Here is a 24,142-nt window from a genome sequence, read left to right on the forward strand (position 1 = left end):
AGAGGAGAATAGAGAAGGGATTGCATGGCCATCCCCCCTGGGGGATGATTTCTCGTTTTTGTCTGTCTGTCTGTCTCTGTCTGGCGAACACAGGAGCCCTATAGCAAAAAGAAAGAAAGAAAGAAAGAAAGAAAGAAAGAAAGAAAGAAAGAAAGAAAGAAAGAAAGAAAGAAAGAAAGAAAGAAAGAAAGAAAACTCTTCAAAAATGTCATTTTCATGAAGGGGTTAGGCAAAATAATCAAATTTTTCATTGACCTGGTCAATATGTTTTATGACTTTCTCTAGCAAACCTCAGTGTCCAAGGAAAAGGAGAGTATATAAAGAGGGGAGGGAAGAAGAATAGTCGAGCATGAGCTTAGAGAAAACACACCATCCTGTTGAGACCTACATACCAGGCTACAACTCCAGGAGATGGGGCTGTAGCATGTTCAGTATTAATAGATTAATCAGAAAGACATTCACCGTCCTTTGGCCTTTCATAAATTGATGCTCAGTAATAGTAACATGTGCTTAACAAATCTGGTGAATCTGTAAGGCAAATATTAGTGTAACTGGGGTATTAAGTTGAATCGTTGTTCCCTTTGATGTTCTCTATGCTTGTGTTCCAAATCCAGTAAGGAAAAAGAAATAAAATTCTTCATAAAGTAACTATTTTTATGTGAAATACTTTCATTTTTATGTCAGCTGCTAAAGGAGACAGAAGTCTTTGATGGTGTAGACAAACAAAGGGTGTAGTTTAAACCACTAGATCCTGTCTACATCTGTGTTGTCTAATGGAGTAGTTACCAGCCATAGGTACCTGTTTGAATTTCAATTTAGATAAGTCATGTTAATTAAAAATTTTGACTTAGTCATACTTGTCACATTTCAAGCCTTTACAGAACATTTGTTAAACAACATTGACCTAAATTTTACTCTGTCAGTAGCTTGGGCAAGATGCTAAGCTGTTTTTGTGCTCCTAGTTTTCTTATCTGTAAAATAAGACAATCTTGGCCCATTGTCAGTGATAAATATCCAATTATTTAAATATAGGAAATGCAACCTCTTAAATGAGTTCCCCCAATAACTAAATAGTGCATATTTTGCAATGAGGGTTAATACTTGAAAAAAAAAAAAGTCACCCTTAAACCATTCTATTACAACTTTTTAGTAGTCACCTGAGAGAAGGAATATATTCATGCTATTAATAATAAACAACAACATGGGAACTTTCTCTTTTAGAGTCATACTTATTCTGTTTCTGATGGTGGTGCTTGTGTTTCAGTATGTTATATTTTTGTCTTGCATTTTAACATTTAAATTCTTTGAAAGTTTTCCACTTTTTCTCAAAAGATATTCTTTGGTTTTCTGTGACCTTTTAATATTCATTTTGCAGAATCTTTCATGTAGAAAAGCTTATGAACACCAACTTAGTATTCATAATGGTTGAGAGCAAAGGGACATGTCCCTGTGACACGCGACTGCTCATACAAGCGGAGCAGACTTGTATCCTTTGACATCAGAGATGTTTGAAATGGAAAGCCATTTTTAAAAGTGCATTTTTAACCTTGTCTCGTTGTTTATGCTTGTAAAGAGAAAAATATTGGAGTGCTATGATCACCTCCACAGAAGCAGAATCTGTCCCCTGAATGTGGTTTGAATGTCAAAACTGATTCTGCTACATATGCACCAAGAGAAAGAGCATTCACGGTTCAGTTCTCCAAATCCCTAAGTACTCGGGTTTATATTGTCGGAAGAAAGTAATGACGTGGGTATCTCTTGCTTACTCTGGAAAGCGAATGTGTTGCGTTGTAATTTTATTTTGTCTTGTGAAAAATAAAGTAACTATTTCTTAACAAGTCTCTTTAGCTGATGGTCCCGATCCCTGTGATATGGTTAAGCAACCCAGATACCGAAAAGGGCCTGATGTCTGCTTTGATAATAATGTTTTGGTAAGATGATGCTTTGATCTGATGGAAATATTATAAGTTAATAGTCATTGTCCACAAGATTTTAAGGAGACAAATTGAAATTTTTACTCAAACATAGTGTCTTACTCATAGTTTTTTCTCATTGACATGATCTACTTGCTGGTAGGTAGAATTTTTATTTTGATAGTTTTCATGGTTAGCATAAACTTAACAGTTGCTTCTTCTATCTGTCCTTTCCACAGAAATTGTACTTTCAAACACAATTCCTACAATTCCTATCAATTTACTAATAATCCAACGTCACAAATCTGATGATTTTAAAGAATTTCTAGTATATAAGAACTAAGAGTAAATGTCATTTATGATATATGTGTTGGCTGCCGTCATTTATATTTCCAACAATAAAGATATAAAGTTATTTTTATTGATTTGTTTAGTCTTTATTTAGTATATTTTATAACCTATCTTATAACTATTATCCTATTATAGTTCTATTTATTTTACATGGTTTATGGTTTTACTTCTATTAATTCGCATTATTTCCCTTGATTGATTAAAATTCTATTGTTTGAAATGAGACTAGATCAATTATGCAATGTTAATTTGATAAAATATTGTAAAGCATATTTAGTGTTTGTTATCTAAACATGACTACTACTTTTCCTATAGTCCAGTTGTCTTTCTCTAATAAATAGAATTCTGATTTACTGTATGTATATGTAAAAAGCTTTATGCTTTTAATTTTTTTTAATTATTATGGAATTTAAATTTGTTTGCAAAGATGAAGGCCACTTAAAGTCTTTTCTTGTTCTTTTTCTTTTCTTCTCTTTTTTTTATTTTTTTGGTTATAAAGTGCATAAATTCACACTAAGAGAGAGAGAAAGTGAGGCGGGGGAGTGAGAAAGCACCCCTCAGCAGGATAGCCAGATGTCAATCCTTTCTCTTCGATTCTTCTCTCAGGAGTTTGGGGACACACGCACACTCACCCAGCATGTTTCTCCAGCCACCAAGTTGGGGACTCAGCCACAATGTCAGACATGTAACCACCATACCACTGGCTGGCCCATCCATGTTTAGTCATATTTTAGGTTTTTGCCATGGGCATGTGTGCTTGCTGAAGAGAGAAAGAGAGACAGTGAAAGGGGAAGAAAGTAACAAATCACACCCCGGGGAGTGGGGGGATAGCCAGGCCTCAATATCTTTTCCTCCATTTCCCCCCTTGGGATTCTGGGACCACATGCACACATGCCCACCATAATAAGTCACCAGGTCGGGAACTCAAACTGCAGTCGGCCATGGAGACCAGCACCTTAACCACCATGCCATCAGCTGGCCCCTTAGTTCTCTGATTCTTCAAGGTATTTCTTCCCAATAAGTGGCTTGCACATATCAATGACCCTAAAACATAGAGTATTATCATCTCATGAATTGTCAGAATGTCTATTGATTATATGCATTTTTGAGGATTTTTTTTTACTTATTTATTTATCTAGAATAGGTTTACTTACACAAATGCCCCAGAAAGGATAAAGCATTTTAGCAGTACATATTATATAATTGGATAATGCATATTAAAATTGGAGCAAAGAAGTAACATCAATAGTAGGACACAGGGCTAAAATATGTGATGTGTTACCCAATAAATTCCAGTTAACTCTGTGAGGACAATTGATCATTCCTCAGAATAAGGAACATGATTTAAAGTTGAAGCTAATGGGGTCAGCAGATGGTATAGTGGTTAGAGCACTGGACTCCCACATGGCCAGCCAAGGTTTGAGCCCCAGACCCAGCAGCTTCAAACTCATGACAGGCACATGTGCGTGCATGCCCAAAATCCTGAGAGGAAAATGGGGAAGAAGAGATTGTGGTGTGGCCATACCCCCATGGGGTAATTTCTCCCTTTCTGTTTCTCTGTCTCTGTCTCTCCAGCAAGTGCATGCACCTTACAGTAAAATTCTCTAAAAGGGGAAAAAAACAAAGCTGTTATTTTTCATTGTTACCTAGTAAGACTTACATAACATCTAGATATGAGAATACCTATAATTCTATCTACCACACCTTGAGGTTCACTCATGTTAAATTATTCTATAACGAGGTTTGCCCGTGTCAAATTATTACCCAAAGAATGTTGCATAAAGGGCCCAAGGGCAGTGTCCCTCACTAGAGAAATTTCATTGATTATTCGTTGCTAATTTGTAGCAGTACCAAGACTGAAATTAGATTCCTTCCGATGAACTTGAAAGATGTTGTAAAAACACTGTTATTAGCCCAAATAATCTCATCCTAAGAGACTATATCTTTTGTCAAAGTATAACAACGATTTGAATAATATAAAAATTTCCACCAATTCAAGTTTCTATCACTATGTTTTGGGTTGTGTGTGAAAGTACAACTCTCGCTCAGTAGCTTGGTGTGCTAATGGTGTGTGTTTCTTTAGCGGTGGAGTATTCTGGTAACGCTTATTTGCAATGGTCACTGTGAATCTGCTCTGGATGGACGCTCACATGAACTGCTCACTGCCAGCAAATTGCATGAAATCTCATCTTGTGTGTCTTCTTTTCTGTGTTTTCTTTCCTTTTCCTGTACTTGCTACTTTGCCCGTTATTAATAGGATCAACTTATATGCACAGCGAGTCGTGCCTGTACCATGATGTCAGCTCCTCTCTTCATTTTACTGCAAGTTTTCATGTGGTGTGGATGGTCAGTCACTTTCTCTCATTTTTCTTTGTTTTTGTTTTGGGCTTGAAATTTTAGAAAATAACGCGTATGCCTAAACCCACAAGGATAGATGTTCTGAAACCAGGTTAATTAAATTCCGAGTACTAATGTTGTTTTGCATATAACCCATTTCAAATGATGCATAAGGTTCTAATCCTGAACAGAAAATGTCAGTTTCCTGTATTTATTTAAAAGTCATTATTTTCTCATAAGGTTTTGGTTAGACTAAATAAATACAGATTAAAATGACATCCTTCATGATATCTTACTTGTACTAAAGACTAATACCCAATGACTAAATGGACTAAACTACATTTCCATTTTATGAAGCATTGTCTAAGTCCTTCTCAATCAATCAATTCTCATTTTTCTTTTCTTTAAATGAATCTAGTTTAAATAACTAATGTTATTTTTACTCCCCAAATAGTGATAATTTCATTGAAATATTTTAGTAAATCTACTTAATATTATTTACATTGTCTAAGTCAAAATTACTATGCATTATTCACCTTTTGAGAAATTTGAATTAGATAATTATACTACTAAATAGACATGTGGGGCCTGCATTTGTGTTCAGTGCTTCATTTACTGTTTTGAAATGTCTTTTCTGAGGCTCTGGAATCATCATGATTGCATTACTAGAACAATTTTTGTTGTGGCTTTTCTTCATTGGTCTACAGGTTTTCACAGATTAAAAAACCACTAGGTGGAGATGTAGCCATTACTGTGAAAGGAATGAATTCTTCAGAGGGGGAGAAAAGGTGGGGGACAGAGGGGGTTTCAGAAAATAACCAGATTTGTTCTGGAATAAGACAATAATGATTTCCATGGCAAAAGATCCAAGGAGTCCTGGCTGATTTTAACAACTAAAAAACTAAAATGAAATAGTCCCTCTCCATGTGCACATTTTAAAAATTGATACATAAATATCTATTTGAAATATAACACTGATTTTTTAAAAAAGGTTACTGGAGAATGTGTATGCTAACTGGAGAAAGAGAGAGAGAGGGAAGGTGAGAAAACACTTCCATGGGGGATAGTTGTGCCATAATCCCTTTTCCATTTCTCCTTTTGGGATGTTGGGCACACACGTCCAGCATGTTTTGCAAGCCCAAGTCCAGGAATCGAACTGCACAGTCTGCCGTGTGGGATCCCATTGCCATGACCACCACACTGCCAGCTGGCCCAATACATTGGTTTCTTAAAATATAAATAATCCATCACTTACATAAGAAAAGTATAATGAAATTATATTTCTGCAGTTATCCCCATTTGTAGTCATAATAGAAATAAGCAAACTAGAACATATGAGTATCAAAATATTGTTTTATATCCTATATGTAAAATAGTATAAAAATGTATTACATTTTTCACCATTGATTCAAAAGCTTAAAGATCAAGGCCCAGGCTTCAGTGTTAGTTTGGCTCTAACCAGCAATTTATAATGGATGAAGTTATATGCTCAGAGGAAAGGTGAAATAGTATCATCTTTGAAGTCTTCTAAAAAGTAATATATTTTGAGCCAGCAGGTGGCATGGTGATTAAGGTGCTGGATTCCCACATGATCTACTGCTTTTCGAGTCCCAAACCCGGTGACTTGAAAATCATGCCAGTTTCATGTGTGTGCATGCCCAAGATCCCAAGGAGAATAGAGATGAAGGGATTACAGCATGGCCATCCCCCTACCCCCGGGTGGGGGTGATTTCTTACTTTCCCTCTTACTGTCTCTGGGAAGCATCTGCACCTTAGGGCAAAAACTTTAAAAAAAAATAAATGTAATATATCTCTAGTGGACTTAAGATTTTATTCAGTCTAAAGTTAGGGCCTTTGCCTTCTGTGGATTTCAAATGAAATATAGAGCATATTTATTTACACATTATAGATATATACAATTAGGAAGCTTCATACCATAAGGACTTCCATAAAACATGGTGTTCAAATGAAACCTTTTGAGAACGTCTTCACAAAGACTTGGGCAGTAAAGAAGAACAAATGAAAAAACTAGCTTGTTTATTAATCAAAGAAGAAAGTGAAGCAACCCAGTATCTATCCTTTAAGAAAGTTTATTATTTCATGCAAATTTTTAAAGCATACATTGAGCACATAAGTAAATGTGTATGTATATACTTATTAATCTCTCTACATTTAAAAAGTTGAACAGACATACTACCTATCTTGTGGTAATTTGGTAAGGATATTAAGATGTCATGTAAGAGAACAATAATTTGTTGGGAACATTATAGCTATTAAAAGAGTTATCTTGGCCCGATGCAGTAGCACACCTGGCAGACAATGCCTAATCACCAAGCTGAGGCCACACAGGAGGCCTAGGTTCAAATCCCAGCCATCCCAAGAAGCCAAGCTCAGTGGTACACATTTGTAGGCCAGCTACTCAAAGGCAGAAGGATCATGACACGGCATCTTTAAAACAAACAAACAGATACTCCTCAGTATCCGCCTAACTACAGAATTGAAATATAAAGTTTTGACCTGGCCCTGTTGCCTCATGGTTAAAGAAGCCGAATCCCACTTGGCTGACCACGGTTCAAAAAACATGCTAGATGTGTGTATGCACATGCCCAAAATCCTGACAGGATGGAAAAATGGAGGAGAAGGGATTGCAGCATGATCACATCCCATTGTGGGACTGCTCTCTCTCTTTCTCTAGTGAGTACATGTACCCTCTGGCAATAAATAAACATTTCCTTTGAAGTTACTGAGGGTGACTTTACTACAAACTAAACTAAAGTCAAAGGTTAATTATTAGGTGGATAACTTCACCAGTGATTTGCCCATTGAAGGAAATTAAATGATGACTAGTGTTCAGAAAAGAAAGATCAGAAACTTAGCCAAATGACTAGAACACTTTTTTCAAGAAAATTTTTTTCTAAATCTTTTTAAATAAATTAAAAATTCATAAGTTCTAGTTCTAGTTATGTATAATTAGTCGTCTCAGATTTTGAGGTCCCCTATGAGGAAGTCTAGTAAAATTAGTCTATTGTCTTTTCAAATAAATATACATTATATTGGCATTGCGTCCTTTTTCTATGTTAATGCATTAATCTAAAACAAGGTACCAATCTGTTATTTTTTACTACAATTGATCTTTCAAAATTAAAATTATTTGTATGGTCATGATGTGAGTAGAATTTCAGTCTCTATTAGATAGGGAAAATACTGAGGTTTTCCCCACATCTGTGCTTCTGTGATTTAGAATGTTTCTCATAATTTATTTTATAGAATAGTTTCAAGTCTTAGTATATGTGGTTCCACAAGGCAAAATGCATGAGAAAATATGCTCAGGAAACTAAAAAGGCAGGCTTTTCAATGTGAGTCAACATGTAGGCTACAGGAATTCCAAATAACTTATCTAAACTACCACCTCCCAACTGAAACAGACATATCTCATAATCACAACAAAGGAAATGAAAGGGAAAAAAATATATAAAAACAAAAACAGTGAAGTATGGTCCAGAGAGAATATTTTTCTTTCCATAACACATTTCTAGAATGTAAAGATATGTTTTACATTAGTAAAAATTTCCAACACAAAATATGTCCATATGTCCACAAAAAATGGATCTGAAGCATATGCTAATTTCTCTTCCACCAAGTTAATGCTTAACGAGAACTGGGGAGTATTCCTGGATAAGTAACAATTAGGCCTTAAAATTAGTATTTCACTAGTCAATAAATATGCTGCTTTATTGAGTACCTGCTATTCATTTATCAAATACTTACTGCACAGCTATTCTTTATTAGGCCATGTGAGTATAGGATACTTGAGATATATTTACACTAAAATATTTGTTTTTTAAATCTTAATTTCAAATATACCTGGGTAACTTGATTTTTATATGGTTGCCCAATCTGGAGAAAAATTATTTGAACAGAGAAGAGAACAAGTGCAAAGGTCCTGATATAGTAAACAGCTTGCTGTGGTACTGGAGCAGAGGGGTGTGAGGAGATCAAATGGCGACTCCACTGCATAAGACTTTGAAGACTTTGAGAAAGAATTGCTTTTTTGGAGAAAAAACTGTTGCAGGGTAGAGTCAAAGCAATGAGCCAGCTTTCAAGAAAGGAGCTTGATTCCACATGGCTGATCACAATTCGAGTCCAGGTGGCTGTGCATGCCCAGCATCCCAACAGGATGGAGAAATGTAGAAGTGATTGCAGCATGACTGCACCCCACCGGGACTGCTTTCTACCTCCCTCTCTCTCTCTCTCTCTCTCTCTCTATCTTTATTGGAGAGTGCACATGCACTCTGGCAACTAAAAATCAGTGAGAAGTAATGGTGACCTGGATCTGAAATAGTGAGATGTAGTAGGATTGAGGGTCTATCTTGAAGCTGGTATTAAGAGGACGTTCTGATGGATAGGATTTGAGAAGAAAAATCGCAATGACTTGTAGTCTGTTCCTGAAGAAGTCCCTTTAATTGTTATTCAGAAGAAAATCCTTTGAGGTAAATTTGAAATCTTGAGATGTACAGAGTGCGAGTGTAGAGATAACGCTCATGTCAGAGAAGTATTAAAGGCTGAAGATGTAAAAGGTGAGTTTTAGCAAATAGATATTGTATTGAATTAGATCCCCTAGGAACAAAATAAAGAAGAAAAGAGAGAGAACTAATCCCTGGAAAAATCTTAATATTTAGAGGGCAAGAAAAAGAGGTCAAGCCAAAGAGGTTAAGATCAGCCACAAACAAGTTTCAAGGACAACCAAAAGAGCACATTAGCCAAGGATTTGTCAAATACGTCAAACATTGTCACATGTTCCTGAAAGGCTTAGTAGAATGAGGACCAAGAATTTGTTTTATAATTCTGTTTAAATTTAGGAGATAGATTATGGATACCTTTCTCCCATCTCTTTAATGAGTTTGTTTTTGAAAAAGAGTTCTGTCTTGAAATAAAATTCAAGAAAGATTATTTATTCATTTAATTATGGTGGCAAGCACTGCATTAAACCATGGTGAACAAAAAGAACCAAAATTCTCATTCGTTGGGGCTTTACAGTCTTTGTAAAAATATTCTGAAGAAAAGAAATTACTTATATAACTTACTATATAGATTCTTGAAAGGTGAACTTTGGACTAATGAAGTGGTAAAAAGTGTTTAGGAGAATAATTTTATGTGAGGTTTTAAAAATGAAATTCACTGTCTTATTTTAAAAGAAATGAAAGGGTGTAGAAAATGTTATAAAAGATAGACCCTAGGAAAAAGAGTAAAGCGTAATTTTGCATTATTAGGTAAACAAACAGTCCACAGCTAGACTGTGAGGAACAAGAGTATATTAATTGCTAATATTTTATGGTTCTCTAAATAAGGCAAACCTCTATCTCTAATGTAGCTGTTTATTTTTAATATATATATTTTCAGAGTGTCCTTTCATTGTTTATGGTTCAAATACATTATTCTTCATTTTTCCTGAATTCTTGATGAAGATCTAGCTACATATATACTGTAGTTCCACCTTAGGAATTGGATGTGAGTGATATGTAAAATGGGTGCTTTTTTTTGGTGCTATTTTACAGTCCCAAACTTTTCCTTATGGAACATATGTAGTTGCTACGATTGTAATTTGGGCGAATTATAAAACTTAATATTAAATTTCACTTCTAGCTCTTGCATTTATAAATATATTGAAATTTTTGATGCTGTAAAAGTAAGGTTTTAATATAAAAATTGGTATGTCAGTCCAACCAATTTATTATCTAAATATCTCATTCTTGATTATCAGATCTACAGCCAAAATTTTAAGACATCTGTCATATGGTGCTAGGGAAATCACTTTATCTCAAATTGCACAAAGTAAAATCTGAAAAAATGCCATTTATTTTTTTTTCCAATTAAAGCAATTTTATAAGGTGAGTTCAGAAGTGGACTAAATTTGGGTTATTCTGAAAGAGGTATTGTATATTTTAGGATTTTTATCTTCTCTTTTTTCCCAACAGGAGGATTATACCGACTGTGGTGGTGTTTCTGGGTTAAATCCCTCCCTGTGGTCTATCTTTGGAATCCAGTGTATACTCCTTTGGCTGGTATCTGGAAGCAGACACTGCCTGTTATGACCTTCCAAAACCGAATCTCCATAATTAAACTCCAGACCCTGCCAAACATGAGCCCTCAGTTATATTAAGATAGGGTCAACTGTCGAATCAACAGAACATTAGCTGGGCCTGTATCATGGCATCATACTAAGGCACAGACTCATGAGGCACCCACTGGCTGCATGTCAGGGTGTCAGATCCTTCAACTTGTGTGAATGCTGCATAATCTATGTATAACATCAAAGCAAAACCTATACATGCCCTATTGGAAAAGTGGAGAGTTTATTGTTGTATTGTTGGTGATTTCATGTAAAAGGGCTCCCCGTATAATTGTTTATGAACCATAAAAAAAGTCATGATTTTGACATGGAATTTTGACTTGTTGCAATTTTACCAAGAAATCTATAGGGGAAGAAAAAGTTATTTTTTACCTTTATTTATTCTTCTGTTAAAAGTTAATTTCTGCTTAGAGTAGTTATTATTGAAATACATATACATATTTGTGGAGAGAGAGAATATTGGTCTGAATTGTTGAATTATAAACAATGGCTCATTTTCTACAAAAAAATTTGCCATGAAAAAAATGCCTTACAAAGAACGGCTTTTTTGCCAAAAAATCAAATACAATTGAAGACCAATTAAATTTTGGTGGAATAATGCATTGCGAGTTTGAAAATAATAACTAAGAATTTATTAAACTAAAGGTGCTTGAGGGGGAACTTTGAATATGTGACATATTTCCTCATAAATGTAAGCCCTTAATAAATGCTTTGATGTAATGTCCCTTATGTTCACAGTACAGTTCTGTAGTGCTAGCCAAGTATTTAAAAATGCTCTAAGAAAAGCTTGTTGGGGGGAGGGGAAAATGTTTTTCTTGTGATAATTGAACTTTGGTTACCAAGGGTATTTTGCATGATGCTGCTGCTATTTTAACTTTTTGGTTTGTTTTTCTCTTACTGTAGAGTGTAGTCCATTGAAAAGTTAACTGAGTGACATTATTGTTATGTAAGAATCTGAATCTTGCAGTATAAATGCACTTAAGTCATCTTTAAAACTGTTGTTAAACTACTCTGAATATACTGTGCAATGTAAATGCTGAATGACTGGGTTAGGTAAATGGTAAAATGAGAATTAATGGATTTTATACAGATTCGTGCTTTTGCCTGAAAACCTATGTACAGATATTTTAAGTACATAAATCAGATTTGACACATTTATTTTTTGAAAAGTACATATACGTTCTCGATGAAGAGTCATCCTAGGTTTCCTCTTTGTTCGTTGGAACAGTGGCACGGACAATCCAAAAATGGCTGCTGCTGCTGCTTTTGTCCCTTCATTCGAATGGCATCATTAAACCAGATTTCCATGCAATTTTGATGAGGGTTTTACAATAATCTGAACAAATAGGAAACCTTGAATCTCTATATGTATGCACATGAATACTTGATTGTGAATAATAAAAATTGTTTTTATACAGCCTCATTGGTGAAAATGGTTAGTGTAGTAAATCAGATATTTCATTATAGGTTAATATGGTAGCAGAATATTATTTATGCTTTTAAAAATTATTTTCAGGAGATAACAGTATTTGCAGAAAGGATAAGAACAATGAATGTATTCACTAGAAATAGTGAATAATTTCACTGAAGCCTGAAAGTATGAAGATATTTTTTATGATAAAAAGCATTTTTCCTTTTTTTGAACATGCCAAATATTGGTGTGTGTATATATGCTGGAAATTTTATTATATATTATTTTTACGTCAAAGTTATTAGAAATGTCCAGCATGCTTTAGTACGTTCCACATATCAAAGATATAGCCAATTCTTTAGCATAGTTTAAGAGCTATATTTGTTTAATTTTTAGCTTTGCATATATTTGTAATTCCCTCCCATCACCAATATATCCTAGATTCCATTTGTGTACATTTCCTTACTTAAGATTTTTTTAAATTAGGTGGGGAGGGAGATATGGAATCACTTTGCCAACTATTGTTCTAAGCGTTGACATCAGTTATCATTTCTAACGCATTGTGATTTTTGTAGTCCCATCCATAACTGGTATTGACATTTTAGAAAACACCAAAGTGATTTAAAAAAAATGGAACCTCTCATTTCAGTAAAGATATGTCTAAATCATGTTGTTTATTAATTAAATATTTTAAACTTACTGTTAACTTTTGCTAGACTATTTTAAATCATGAAAGTGTTGGGAAGGAGAAATAAAATATAAATTGTTAGTTTGTGTATATAAATGAAGCGCATTAAAACAATTGGATTGCTTCCAGCATACAACAGACTACCTTAAAATTATGTTTAAAATCTATTTAATATATTTTCATGGCTAATGTCAGTTATATAGTATGTTTTCATCAACCACATTATTGTTGTATTATTTGCAGTTAAACTTGGCATCTCTTGGCAGGGTCCTATTTGATTTCTATTATCATCAGAATATATTTACACACACAGGTCTTGCTACGAACCTTTATTTTTTGTTATAGAATAAAGTAAAATATTTTGACAATATGCATGGTAATAAATTGTGTAAAAACACGTCCCTGACTCAAAATATTGTCCTCATGACTGATACTAGTCATCATACTTTTAGCAAACTTCTGTTTTTGAGACAATATTCCACACCTCATCAAATTGTTTTATTAAATTTAACAGATTTTGTGAGTTCTAACTGTTGACAAGAACTTAAATTACAGTCTCTTATTAATACTCATTTTCAAAGACTGGAGATACAAGAGATCAATAAAAAAGCTTTAAATATGCTTTTACTTATTTGATTTTTGCTATACTAGTAGCTAAATGTAGTTTGTCACTCAAACACAGGAAAAAATTCTTGCATTGGTGTTAACAAGAAAGAATTTTACATTAATGGTTTCTTTATATTTTCTCCATCTGAACAACCAGCATTACTGCCAAGCACCAATCGTGGTCCATATTTGTAACTGGTTTTTAACATGACATAGTTAGCAAGTTCGATTGAAGAGATTTCTAGGTCCTGGGCCTATAAGATTTTAGTATGATCTTTTTTCATGTTTCTAATGCTTGAAGCATTATTGCTTAACTTGGAGAAAACAAAACAGTGTTGCTGCCATTTGTAAGTTTTCCTATAATATTCCTTTTATTAACTTTAAAACTGGCCTTACGGGGTTCAAATAGGCAGTATCCCTTTTAAGTGACCTTTGCAACCCAAGTGTTACTTGCTTATTTGATGCTCTCTTGTATTTTACATCTCATTTAAATCTTTGTCTTGTCTCCACCAAAGCTTAAATTCTTGTCTTAATTTAAAACTCTTAAGCTATTACATTTATCATGTTAGTTGACATTGAAGTGTGTAAAGCTGAAACAAAATGGATGTTCTGACTTTTATGTGTGTATAGTATGACTATCTCACTTGCCCAAAATTTGGAATATTTTATTATTATCTGGAACTTGTATTGTTTCCCATAGCCGAATGTTAATATTGTTAATATTCATTGTACATTTCTGTAAAGAGTAAATTAATGAAACAAAAGTATCAAGTGTTGAAAAATTCCAGAATTTCAAAGAATCAAACAACCCTTACCAATAGTTTCATCTACCTTTTCTCTCGTTCACATAATTATCTCAAAGAAACTCCGCTGAGACTAATGGGATACTGTCTTGTATAGATGCCAATTGAGTTGACATCATGACCTGGCAAAGCTGTCTTTTTTTGTTGTGCTGTATGATTGTTGGATCATGCTTTTAGAGATACTTTTATTGAAATGCTCAGTGTGCATCCATGCAAAAGACCAAGTGGCTTTTGTGAACAATAGATCTTTTCTCCCCTTTATTATGTTCTCTTGACACTTTTGTGGAAACTAACTAGCCTGATAAAAACATTTTGTAAAAATTTGTATAATACTGTTATAAAAATATTTATAATCCCAGAAAATGTTGTGTTAAATCTTGTGCAAAAACAGTATATTCAGAATAAAAGTTTATCATTTAAAGTCACCGTACAGTTTGGATTATTTGCTGTTTTAAAAATCCAGTTGAAAGAGACAGGACGAGGTCATAAATATACGTCAAGAAAGTTGGCCTTCTGGTGGGGAGAATTCTGGAAATAAGATTTGGGATTACAAATGTGATTTTACAGTTGCATACCTCAATTTACAAAGAAATGTGCTTGTGACTTCTCTACATCGCTCTGGCCCTCAGCACAGGGGCTATCTCTGTCAAGGCATTTAGGAACTTACTAAATGAGACCTTGGACTTCTATCGTTGAAAAATTACTTGGACAAAAATGGTTTCACTTTGAGAAAATAGCTTGAAAAACAAGTTAGATATCGGAAATGTATATATTTTTCATATATCTAACATTTAAATATTTCCCCTAGCTATTTCATGGCAAACAGCAGCTAAGGTAATGAAGGCATGTCAAAAAAGCTATGTGAGGGTTTTTTTTTTTTTTTACATTTATACCAGGTTACCACCTGTGTTTCTATGCTCACCTGATTAATAAGCCTTAAATTCTGTGTTATCTAGTATAAACTAGCCTACTTGTCTTATTTTTTTTTTTTAGAGAGAGATTTTTGCTATAGGGTGCATGTGCTCACCAGAGACAGAGAGAAAACAAGAAATCACCCCTTGGGGGGATGGCTATGCTGCAATCCCGTCTCCTCCATTCTCTCCTCTCAGGATTTTGGGCATACAGGCACACATGCATGGTATGTTTTAAGCCGCTGGGTCCAAGACTCAAACTGCGGCCGACTACATGGGAGTCCAGCCATGTCGCCATTAGGGCATCTGCTGGTCCAGCCTACTTTTCCTATTTCTGGGTAATACCATAAGAGAGAACAAAAATACTTACATGTGAATGGAATATACGAGTGTGTGGGAACCAATGATGGAGACTATTGGGAAATACCATCCCATGTCTGATTAAGGAATTTTAACAAGAAAACCCCACTTGGAAGTATAAAGTGTATAACATTTGTTTTTTTGAACATCTGGCTTCATTCTATACCAATTTATCTCCTCAACCAATCCTCTTAACTCCCCAGATCCCTCATATCCTCTATAAATCATCTTGATCCCATCCCCACCTTTCCCTTGGGACCTTGCTTCATCAATTCTCCTTTCTCAAGTCTCCTTTCTCGTTCTCCCTTCTCCATAGGCTTCTCTCTACCTACAAATGCATTCAGAACACATCAGTTGAAAACAGAACATCCACCTCTGTACCTTATGCTATTACTGTGACAGGATTCTGCATTGACCTGATTTGTGCCTCACCATCAAGAAGAATGAGAGGGTAATAAAGCAGAGTTTTATTGAAAGTGAAGCTTCCAAATGGAAGGGGGTCCCAAAAGAGGTTGCCAGTGTAGGGCTTTCATTAGGGTTTTTAATTTTTTTAAAGAATTATTCAATTTTATTTATTATTATTTTTAAATCTGCTATAGGGCACATGCACTCACTGGAGAGAGAGAAGAGAGAATGCAATCAAAGTGCCAGGTCCAGGAGTCAAACTGTGGTTAGCCATGTGGGAGTCCACTGTCTTAACCACCATGCCACCTGCTGGCCCCTCACAAGAGATTTTTATTTTTATCTAGCAGTCTGAGCAAGGAGCTGGCTCTCTGATAAGGAAGTAGGCTTCAACAAACAGCTAAAATTGTACATGAAGCCAGCATTCTTTGTTCCTTTGCACAAAATAAAGTAACAGATTGCAAGACCTAGAACCCATGCAGTTCAAAGTGTTAACTTTTCACATGAGCAAGAGAAATTAAGTTTTGTCCAAAACCACCAGCAATTTTTTTTTTTTTTGGAGAGGTTTTTGCTATAGGGTGCATGCGCTCACCAGACAGACAGAGAGAGACAGAGAAACAGAAAATGAGAAATCACTCCCCAGGGTGGATGGCCACGCCACAGTCCCTTCTACTCCGTTCTCCTCTTGGGATCTTGGCCAGGCTTGGACATGCCCCTGCCGTGAGTTTTAAGCCACCTGGTTCGGGATGCAAACCACGGTCGACTACATGGGAGTCCAGCGACATAGCCATTATGCTAACTGCTGGTCCCCACCAGCAATTTTCTTCAAAACAGAACTAGGCATCCGAGTTGGCTCACCTTTTATAACTTCCCATATGACAGTAGTTCCTGAGACCAACTGTCCAATACATTGATAAAAAGAGAATGTATAGGTTGGAAGAAAATTGGAGCAAAATTGCCAATTTCTTGCATTGGAAAGGACTTCTCTTTTCCTGATAGTCTCTTTTCCCTGAGGGGAGGGGGGAAAAAAAGACCTCTCTTTTGTGAAAGTATGACATCATTGAGGATAAACTATTGTAAGCAGTAAAATAAGAGTTAGAAAACTAAGGTCAGTTATCATTACCTCTGCTCCCCTACCATCTTTTTAATTTTCTATTTATATGCTGAACTATAAAATTCCTAAATTTAGAGACTATTGGGTTGTCGGGAAAGTCATGACACATTTTTGCATGGAAAAATGTAGAAAGACACATGACTTCCTGATGATCTAATACTACCCTAGTCCTCAATGTGAAAGCAGTATAGCCAAGTGGTAACTGGAACTCCTTGCTTAGATTTGGATCCTAACTTTTCCACTTACTAGTTCTGGAACCACAGACAAGTTACAGAATGTCTCCAAGCCCAGTTATCTCATTTGTAAAATAGAAATAACAATGGTAACTACCTTGTGAGATGTCATGATGATTAAATGATATAACTAATGCGAAGCATTTAGCAAGGAGCCGAGCACTAGTTAAGCACTCAGCAATGCCATCTGTTAGTATTACCAACTGTCAGCATAATCATCATTTATAGGCTAGAGCGCTATGAATCTTAATCACATACACCATCAGTTTTTCATTTACAACATTCATTAATTTTTTTATTCAACTGAAGTGATAGGAGTAGAGTTTTATACACAGACAAAGTAGTCCTTTCCCTTATGAAACTACTGGCTGGAAATATGGAAAATTTAATAAGTATTTACAATAGTGTGAAGCCAAGTGCTATAATGTAGGAGATAAATGGTATTAAATAAGCTTTCAGAAATGTAACCTAGCAAAAGTAAACCAGCCAAAGAAGGCTGCCATAAAGGAAGAAGGTGGCAGTACTGTTAAAATAGCGGAGGACATGTGAAAGAGATGCCTCAAGGAACTGGAAGTAGCTAAGAGTTCAGTATGGCTGGAGAGGTGAAGAGGGGAGATGAAGTGCAAGACGGGTGGAAGGAAGAGCCCAGGCAGAGCTGGGGAACTCTGGATCACATGAGGTATTTAGGCAGCTGAAAACCACTGAAGATTTTAAAGGAGAGAATGGTATGATATTTACTTTTCAGGACAACCATGGAGTAAAGGTTGTTGGTAGAAGAACACCTACAGAAAATGAGACCAGTTAAGAAACCATAGCCAAGAGACATGCAGATGGCAGTGTTTACGTCACTGGACTCCCATGTAGTTGACCACAGTTCAAGTCCCAGACTCAGTGGCTCAAAACTCATGCCAGGCCTGTGTGCGTGTGTGCCCAAAATCTCAAGAGGAGAATGAAGGAGAAGGGATTGCGGCGTGGCCATCCCCCCAGGGGGTGATTTCTCACTTTCTGTCTCTCCGTTTCTCAGTCTTTCTGGCAAGCACACACACTTTATAGCAAAAAAAATATAGGACCACCACTTTATAGGAAAAAAAAAATGTCTCAAAAAAAAAAAAAAAAAAGATTTTCCAGTAAAATGATTCTCAATACGAACTGCATGGTAGAAACTCATATTGATGGTTTAGTTGAGTTTTTTATAGGATTGTCTGTTTTTTTTTTTTTTTTTGGAGAGGTTTTTCACTATAGGGCGCGTGTGCTCGCCAGACAGACAGAGAGACATAGAGACAGAAAGCGAGAAATCATCCCCCGGGGGGGATGGTCATGCCACAATCCCTTCTCCTCCATTCTCCTCTCGGGATCTTGGGCACACACACACACGCGCCCGGCGTGAGTTTTAAGCCGCCGGGTCCGGGATGCAAACTGCGGTCAACTATGTGGGAGTCCAGCGACGTAGCCATTACACTAACTGCTGGTTCCCTCATTATCTGGTTTTAAATACGGATACTTAGGTCTCTTATTAATTCAGAATCTTGGGTGTTTCATGCAGCTGGGTTATTACCTAGAGCCATGTTAAACTACAGGTATGAGCACACTGATGCAGGTCTTTTTTTTTTTTTTTTTGGAGAGGTTTTTGCCATAGGGTATGTGCGCTCACCAGAGAAAGAGAGAAAGCGAGAAATCACCCTTCAGGGAGGATGGCCACGCTGTAATCCCTTCTCCTCCATTCTCCTCTTGGGATCCTAGGCACGCACACACACAGGCCCGGCATGAGTTTTAAGCCACCCAGTGCGGGACTCGACCCACGGTCGACTACATGGGAGTCCAGCAACATAGCCATTACGCTAACTGCTGTTTACAAAATCTCATTTAGGTTTTACTGGTTATTGGTTCAATTTTAAATGAATGCATTTTATGAATATATTTTTTTAACACATGCTATGATTTCAATTCAATTTCAATCTTTCTGTTGTTTGGGTTTTTTTCTATTGTTTCTTTTTTTCTATTTGGATATAGATTATATAACCACATAGATGATGATGAAATTCTCATTACTTGTGACTGATAATTAACATAGTGATTATGATAAGTCCCTTTGTAAGATATTCTGTTTCTACTTAAATCATGTTAATATGAAATGTCTCCTACAGTTAAACCACAAATTTCTATAAATATTATCAGAGAATATTGTCCATCAGGTTCATTCTTAATGGTAAATGATACTGAAAATCAGAATAACATTGAAAAGTGACATCGCTTGACAATCTGGTTTCTTAGTATATCATTTTAAATTAAGTTACGTCTTTTACTGGAACCAGTATATGACATGGTGATTAAGGTGCTGGATCCCACATGGCCAACTCCGCAGTTCAAGTGCTGGACCCAGTGGCTTGAGAAACATGGCAGACATGTGTAAGTACATGTCCAAAATCCCAAGAGGAGAAAAGAAGGGACTGTGGCATGGCCATCCCCCTTACAGGTGATTTCTCACTTTCTCTCTCTCTTTCTCTCTATCTCTCTCTACAGTGAGGACACATGCCCTATGGCAATTAAAAATAATAATAATGGCTCTTACTAAATACATATTTTTAAGAAGTTAATTAAAACTGCGATTTATTTGAGTGAGACCATGTAGTACATGGTAGAAATCCCAGGCGTTACTGTTGGACTGCTTGGTTCCACATACCAACTCCCCAACTTGGGCACACTCTATATTATCTCTAACCTTCTGTTTCTTGTCTAATGTATTCTATTCACCAAATAAATATTTGTATATAATAACCATCATAATAGCCACTGGAGGGGACCAGCAGGTGCATAGTGGTTAAGGTGCTGGACACTCCCACATGGCAGATCACAGTTCAAGTCTTGGACTTAGTGGCTTGCTTTCTCACTTTCCCCCTCTCTCTTTCTCTCTCTCTCTGTGTGTGTGTGTGTTTGCTCAAATTAAAATAAATAAATGAATAAATAAATTTAAATAAATCTTTTTAAAAAATAAAGAAATAATAACCACTGGAAGATTGCCAGAACTTCAAAATTTTCACTTTGCTGAGCAGCAAGGAATAACACACACACACCATTACCAATAAGAGAAAATAGGTAGGATATTCATCCACAAAATTACATAAGTATAATATTACTAATTTTTAAAAAGGTAAAAAGATCTTGGTAACAGGGAGCTGATAGTAGATGGAAGAAAGGGACTGTAGGAGACTGACGTGTTTAATGACTGAACTGGGGAGAAAGTAGATGGAAAATCCAAACTGTTCTGTGTCTTCATTCAAATCTCAGAAGCAAGTAGACAGCTGAAGGGCAACAGATACAGGTGAAATAATGAAGAAGATAGCGATGTCAGCTCTGGGAGAGTAACTGATTTCAGCTAATAGTTTGGGGTATAAAAGGAATTTTATCTCACTGATGGACTCTACTTAAGTTTCTCTCAACAAACATACATTTCTCATCAATTTTCTCTTTTTTTTTTTAATTACAAATCTCCTGGGAAATTTTCAGTGCCCAGTTGCTACTTGGTCCCTACCATTAGTTCTCAATTTCCTGAAAATTTATCTCTACGTCTCCTCTAAAAATGTTTTTAATGCTCTCTCAATAGTTTGTTTCAATCTCAACTTCCATCTTCTTAAAACTTGGACTTTAATGCTTCAGTGTTTTCTCAGTCACTCTCTCTCTCTTGACTGAAGACCTTCTAACTCACCTGTTCCCTAAATATTGTAGAGTTTCACTTTTAGTTCTCTATTTCACATTAAACTCTTTACATATTTCATTAAATGCTATGATTTTTAAACTAGTCAAATACCCAATTGACATGACATGCACATACAGAAGCATCTTAAACATTTGTCAAATTTAGCATGCCAAGAAAATATCATCTATGTCTCAATGTGTGCCACTTTCTTTGTATTCTGCATCTCAGGAACTGTACAATGTCACCTAAGCTACAAAATTTAGTGTCATTAAGTTAACAAATCCTAACAAATCTGTCTTCTTTTTTTTTTTTTTTTAGTGGTTTTTGCTATAGGGCGCATGCGCTTGCCAGAGACAGAGAGACAGAGAGACAGAAAGCGAGAAATCACCCCCCAGGGGGGATGGCCACGCCGCAATCCCTTCTCCTCCATTCTCCTCTCGGGATCTTGGGCATGCACGCACACATGTCCGGCATGAGTGTAAGCCACCAGGTCCAGGATGCGAACCGCGGTCGACTACGTGGGAGTCCAGTGACATAGCTATTACGCTACCTGCTGGTCCCAAATTCTAACAAATCTGTCCCTTCCATACCTTTCACTTCTCCCTTTCTCCTGTGTCCAGTACTTATTCCTTAAGACTTTCATCACCTCCTGTGTGATTTAAATGGTTCCCAACAGATATCCCAGCTTAGGAGTTCTTTTTACTCCAGTTCACTCCTTACTCCGTGCTATTTATTTTTCTGAAATTTACCTCTGTTCACATTTTTCCCCAGCTCAAAAATATTTATTGACTCCTCATTGCCAATAAAAGAAAAAAGTGCCTTAGGAGAACATATGATACCAATTAGAAGCAGGCCTCCACCTAAATATGACTTCACATTCCCATCATTCCCATCCCAACCATCAACAAGTACAATTTTAATTCAGACCTTACAAAATCACCTAAAACTCTTTAAATACAACATATTTTTCATGTTTTGGGGCCTGAATATATGATTTCCACAATGCTTTCTCTTAAACTTGCCTATTAACCTCATTTGCAGTTCAATTTACATTTCAAATGTTACTTCTTCTCTGGAACTTTCTCTGATGTTCTAAGGCGTGATTATACCTCCTTTAAGAACATGCCATTATATTGGGAACAAATCTTTGATACAATCCATGACAATATTGTGTGCTATTTTTTGAAACATAAACTTTAAGATTTTAAAATCTGGTTTCAACTCTAGCTTTCATTTGTATTAGTGTGACCCGAGTGATTTACTTAACCCCTAATGTATCAGTATCTTCACCTGGAAATTGTCGCATTTCTTTCTTATCTTTAAAGTAATCATTAATGATATGGGACAGGTATAAAATAGAGGTTTAATACCAAATTTTAGTAAAGTAAGTACCTAATCTTCTATTGCTATATTCACTCTGCTATTACCATAATGACAAGAATGATTCTGGTAGTCAAACATTTGATTAATTTTTTTGAGAGATTTTTGCTATAGGGTATGTGCACTCACCAGACAGAAAAAGACAGACAGAAAGCAAGAAATCATCCCCTAGGGGAGATGGCCACACCACAATCCCTTCTTCTCCATTCTCCTCTCGAGATCTAGGGCACGCATTCACATGTGTCCAGCATGAGTTTTAAGATGCCAGGTCTGGAACTCGAACCATGGTGTGCTAAGTGGAAGTTCAGCATATGTAATCACTATGCCATCTGCTGGTCCCCTTTTTTTTTTTTTTAAGCTTTTTGCCATAGCATGCATGTGCTTACTGCAGGGAGAAAGAGAAAGAGAAAGTGAAAAATCACCCTCCCAGGGGAGATTGCCATATCCCTTCTCCTCCATTCTCCTCTCAGGATTTTGGGCAGGCACACACAAGCCTGGCATGAGTTTTAAGCCCTCAGGTCCAGGGCTCACACTGCAGTAGATTATGTGGGAGTTCAGTGCATTAATCACAAGGCCACTTGCTAGCCTCATAACTACATGTAATTTTTATTAGTACTTTCATCTAAGTTTAACTAATGGTTAAGCTATTATGTCTTCTATAGGGCTTCTTACACTTGTCTTTCTAATTTAACCTCATTCCACCTAGTAAACCTCCCATGTCAGATCAGGAAAATCCAATAGGACCTGTCAACCTGCATTTCAGACTAATGCATTCCTAATTCAAGAATCTACTCCTGAGACCAGCAAGTGGCATGGTGATTAAGGTGCTGGACTCTCAGATGGCCAAGCATTATTAGAAACCTAGACATGGCAGCTTGCTTTCTCACTTGCCCTCTCTCTCTCTTTTGTGAGCAAATTTTAAAAATAATAATAAATAAAATTAAATAAATAATTCTTTTAAAAGTATACTCCTAAAATGTCATTTAAAAACCTAGAGTCCCAGAGTCTGTTAATATTAGGAAGGGATCCAGTCACAGATACTAAACCCAAATTAAGAATCAGAAATCTGAGTTTAGCAAAAATTAGTCAAACTAAAGTTATGGGAAACTGTCAGGTTAGATGGGCCATTTTTTAAATAAGAAAGTATAATTATTCAAAGAAATAAATAAAAGTGCCATGCAAAATTAGGATTCAGAAAAAAGTTTGATTTAATATTGAGCCATTAAGTTACTGAAGGAGGACTTATCCTAAATTCTAGAGTCAGGAGAGCCTCAAGAAAAGCATTAAGTGGCTCTCAACTAATGAGAAACAAAACGACTCAGCCACTAGATGAGAAGAACTGAGTGGAAAGGAGCAATGTGTTTTAATTTTTAAAAGACTAGGATAATCAATACGGGCAAGACAATGAAATCCATATCCACTTGTTTTTATTTCATGTATCCTAGGAAAAATCGTGAGAAATGTGTCTTTTAAAAAATAATTTTTTAACTTCCTTAATATCTCAACCTTTTTGTGGTGAAATGTCATTGCACTCAAACAGAACTGAACTGAATAAAACAGCAAATTCTAAAATCTCAGTAAATTTATATTACTGATTATAGAGAAGTTATACAATGGCTCCCATATTCATGTGTATGTTTATTGTTAAATTATACAAAAATAGCAAAATGACAGACCTAAATTGAATAATTCGCTATGTAATGCATAAATGATTTCTGCATACATTTTTGTTGCATTCCTTGATCATTATTATAAGAATGTTGTGGGGACCAGTAGTTAGCATAATGACTATGTTGCTGGACTCCCATG

The 24,142-nt window shown here is 35.8% G+C and overlaps 1 protein-coding gene across 2 annotated transcripts in view; it reads left to right on the forward strand.

Annotated features, from left to right (window-relative positions):
• CACNA2D1 (calcium voltage-gated channel auxiliary subunit alpha2delta 1) overlaps positions 1-12,932 on the forward strand; it is a 567,237-nt gene extending 554,305 nt beyond the window's left edge. For both annotated transcript variants that reach the window (XM_006155764.3, XM_006155766.3), the window contains 3 exons: positions 1,376-1,485; positions 1,849-1,931; positions 10,577-12,932. In XM_006155764.3, coding sequence (XP_006155826.1) covers positions 1,376-1,485; positions 1,849-1,931; positions 10,577-10,693 — 310 coding nt within the window. In that variant the 3' untranslated portion in view covers positions 10,694-12,932. The remainder of the gene's footprint in view (positions 1-1,375; positions 1,486-1,848; positions 1,932-10,576) is intronic.
• The last annotated feature ends 11,210 nt before the right edge of the window (positions 12,933-24,142 follow it).

The sequence above is a fragment of the Tupaia chinensis genome, unplaced genomic scaffold (genome assembly GCF_000334495.1).
Source record: "Tupaia chinensis unplaced genomic scaffold, TupChi_1.0 Scaffold000466_1, whole genome shotgun sequence".
In the NCBI taxonomy this organism is placed as follows: domain Eukaryota; kingdom Metazoa; phylum Chordata; class Mammalia; order Scandentia; family Tupaiidae; genus Tupaia; species Tupaia belangeri.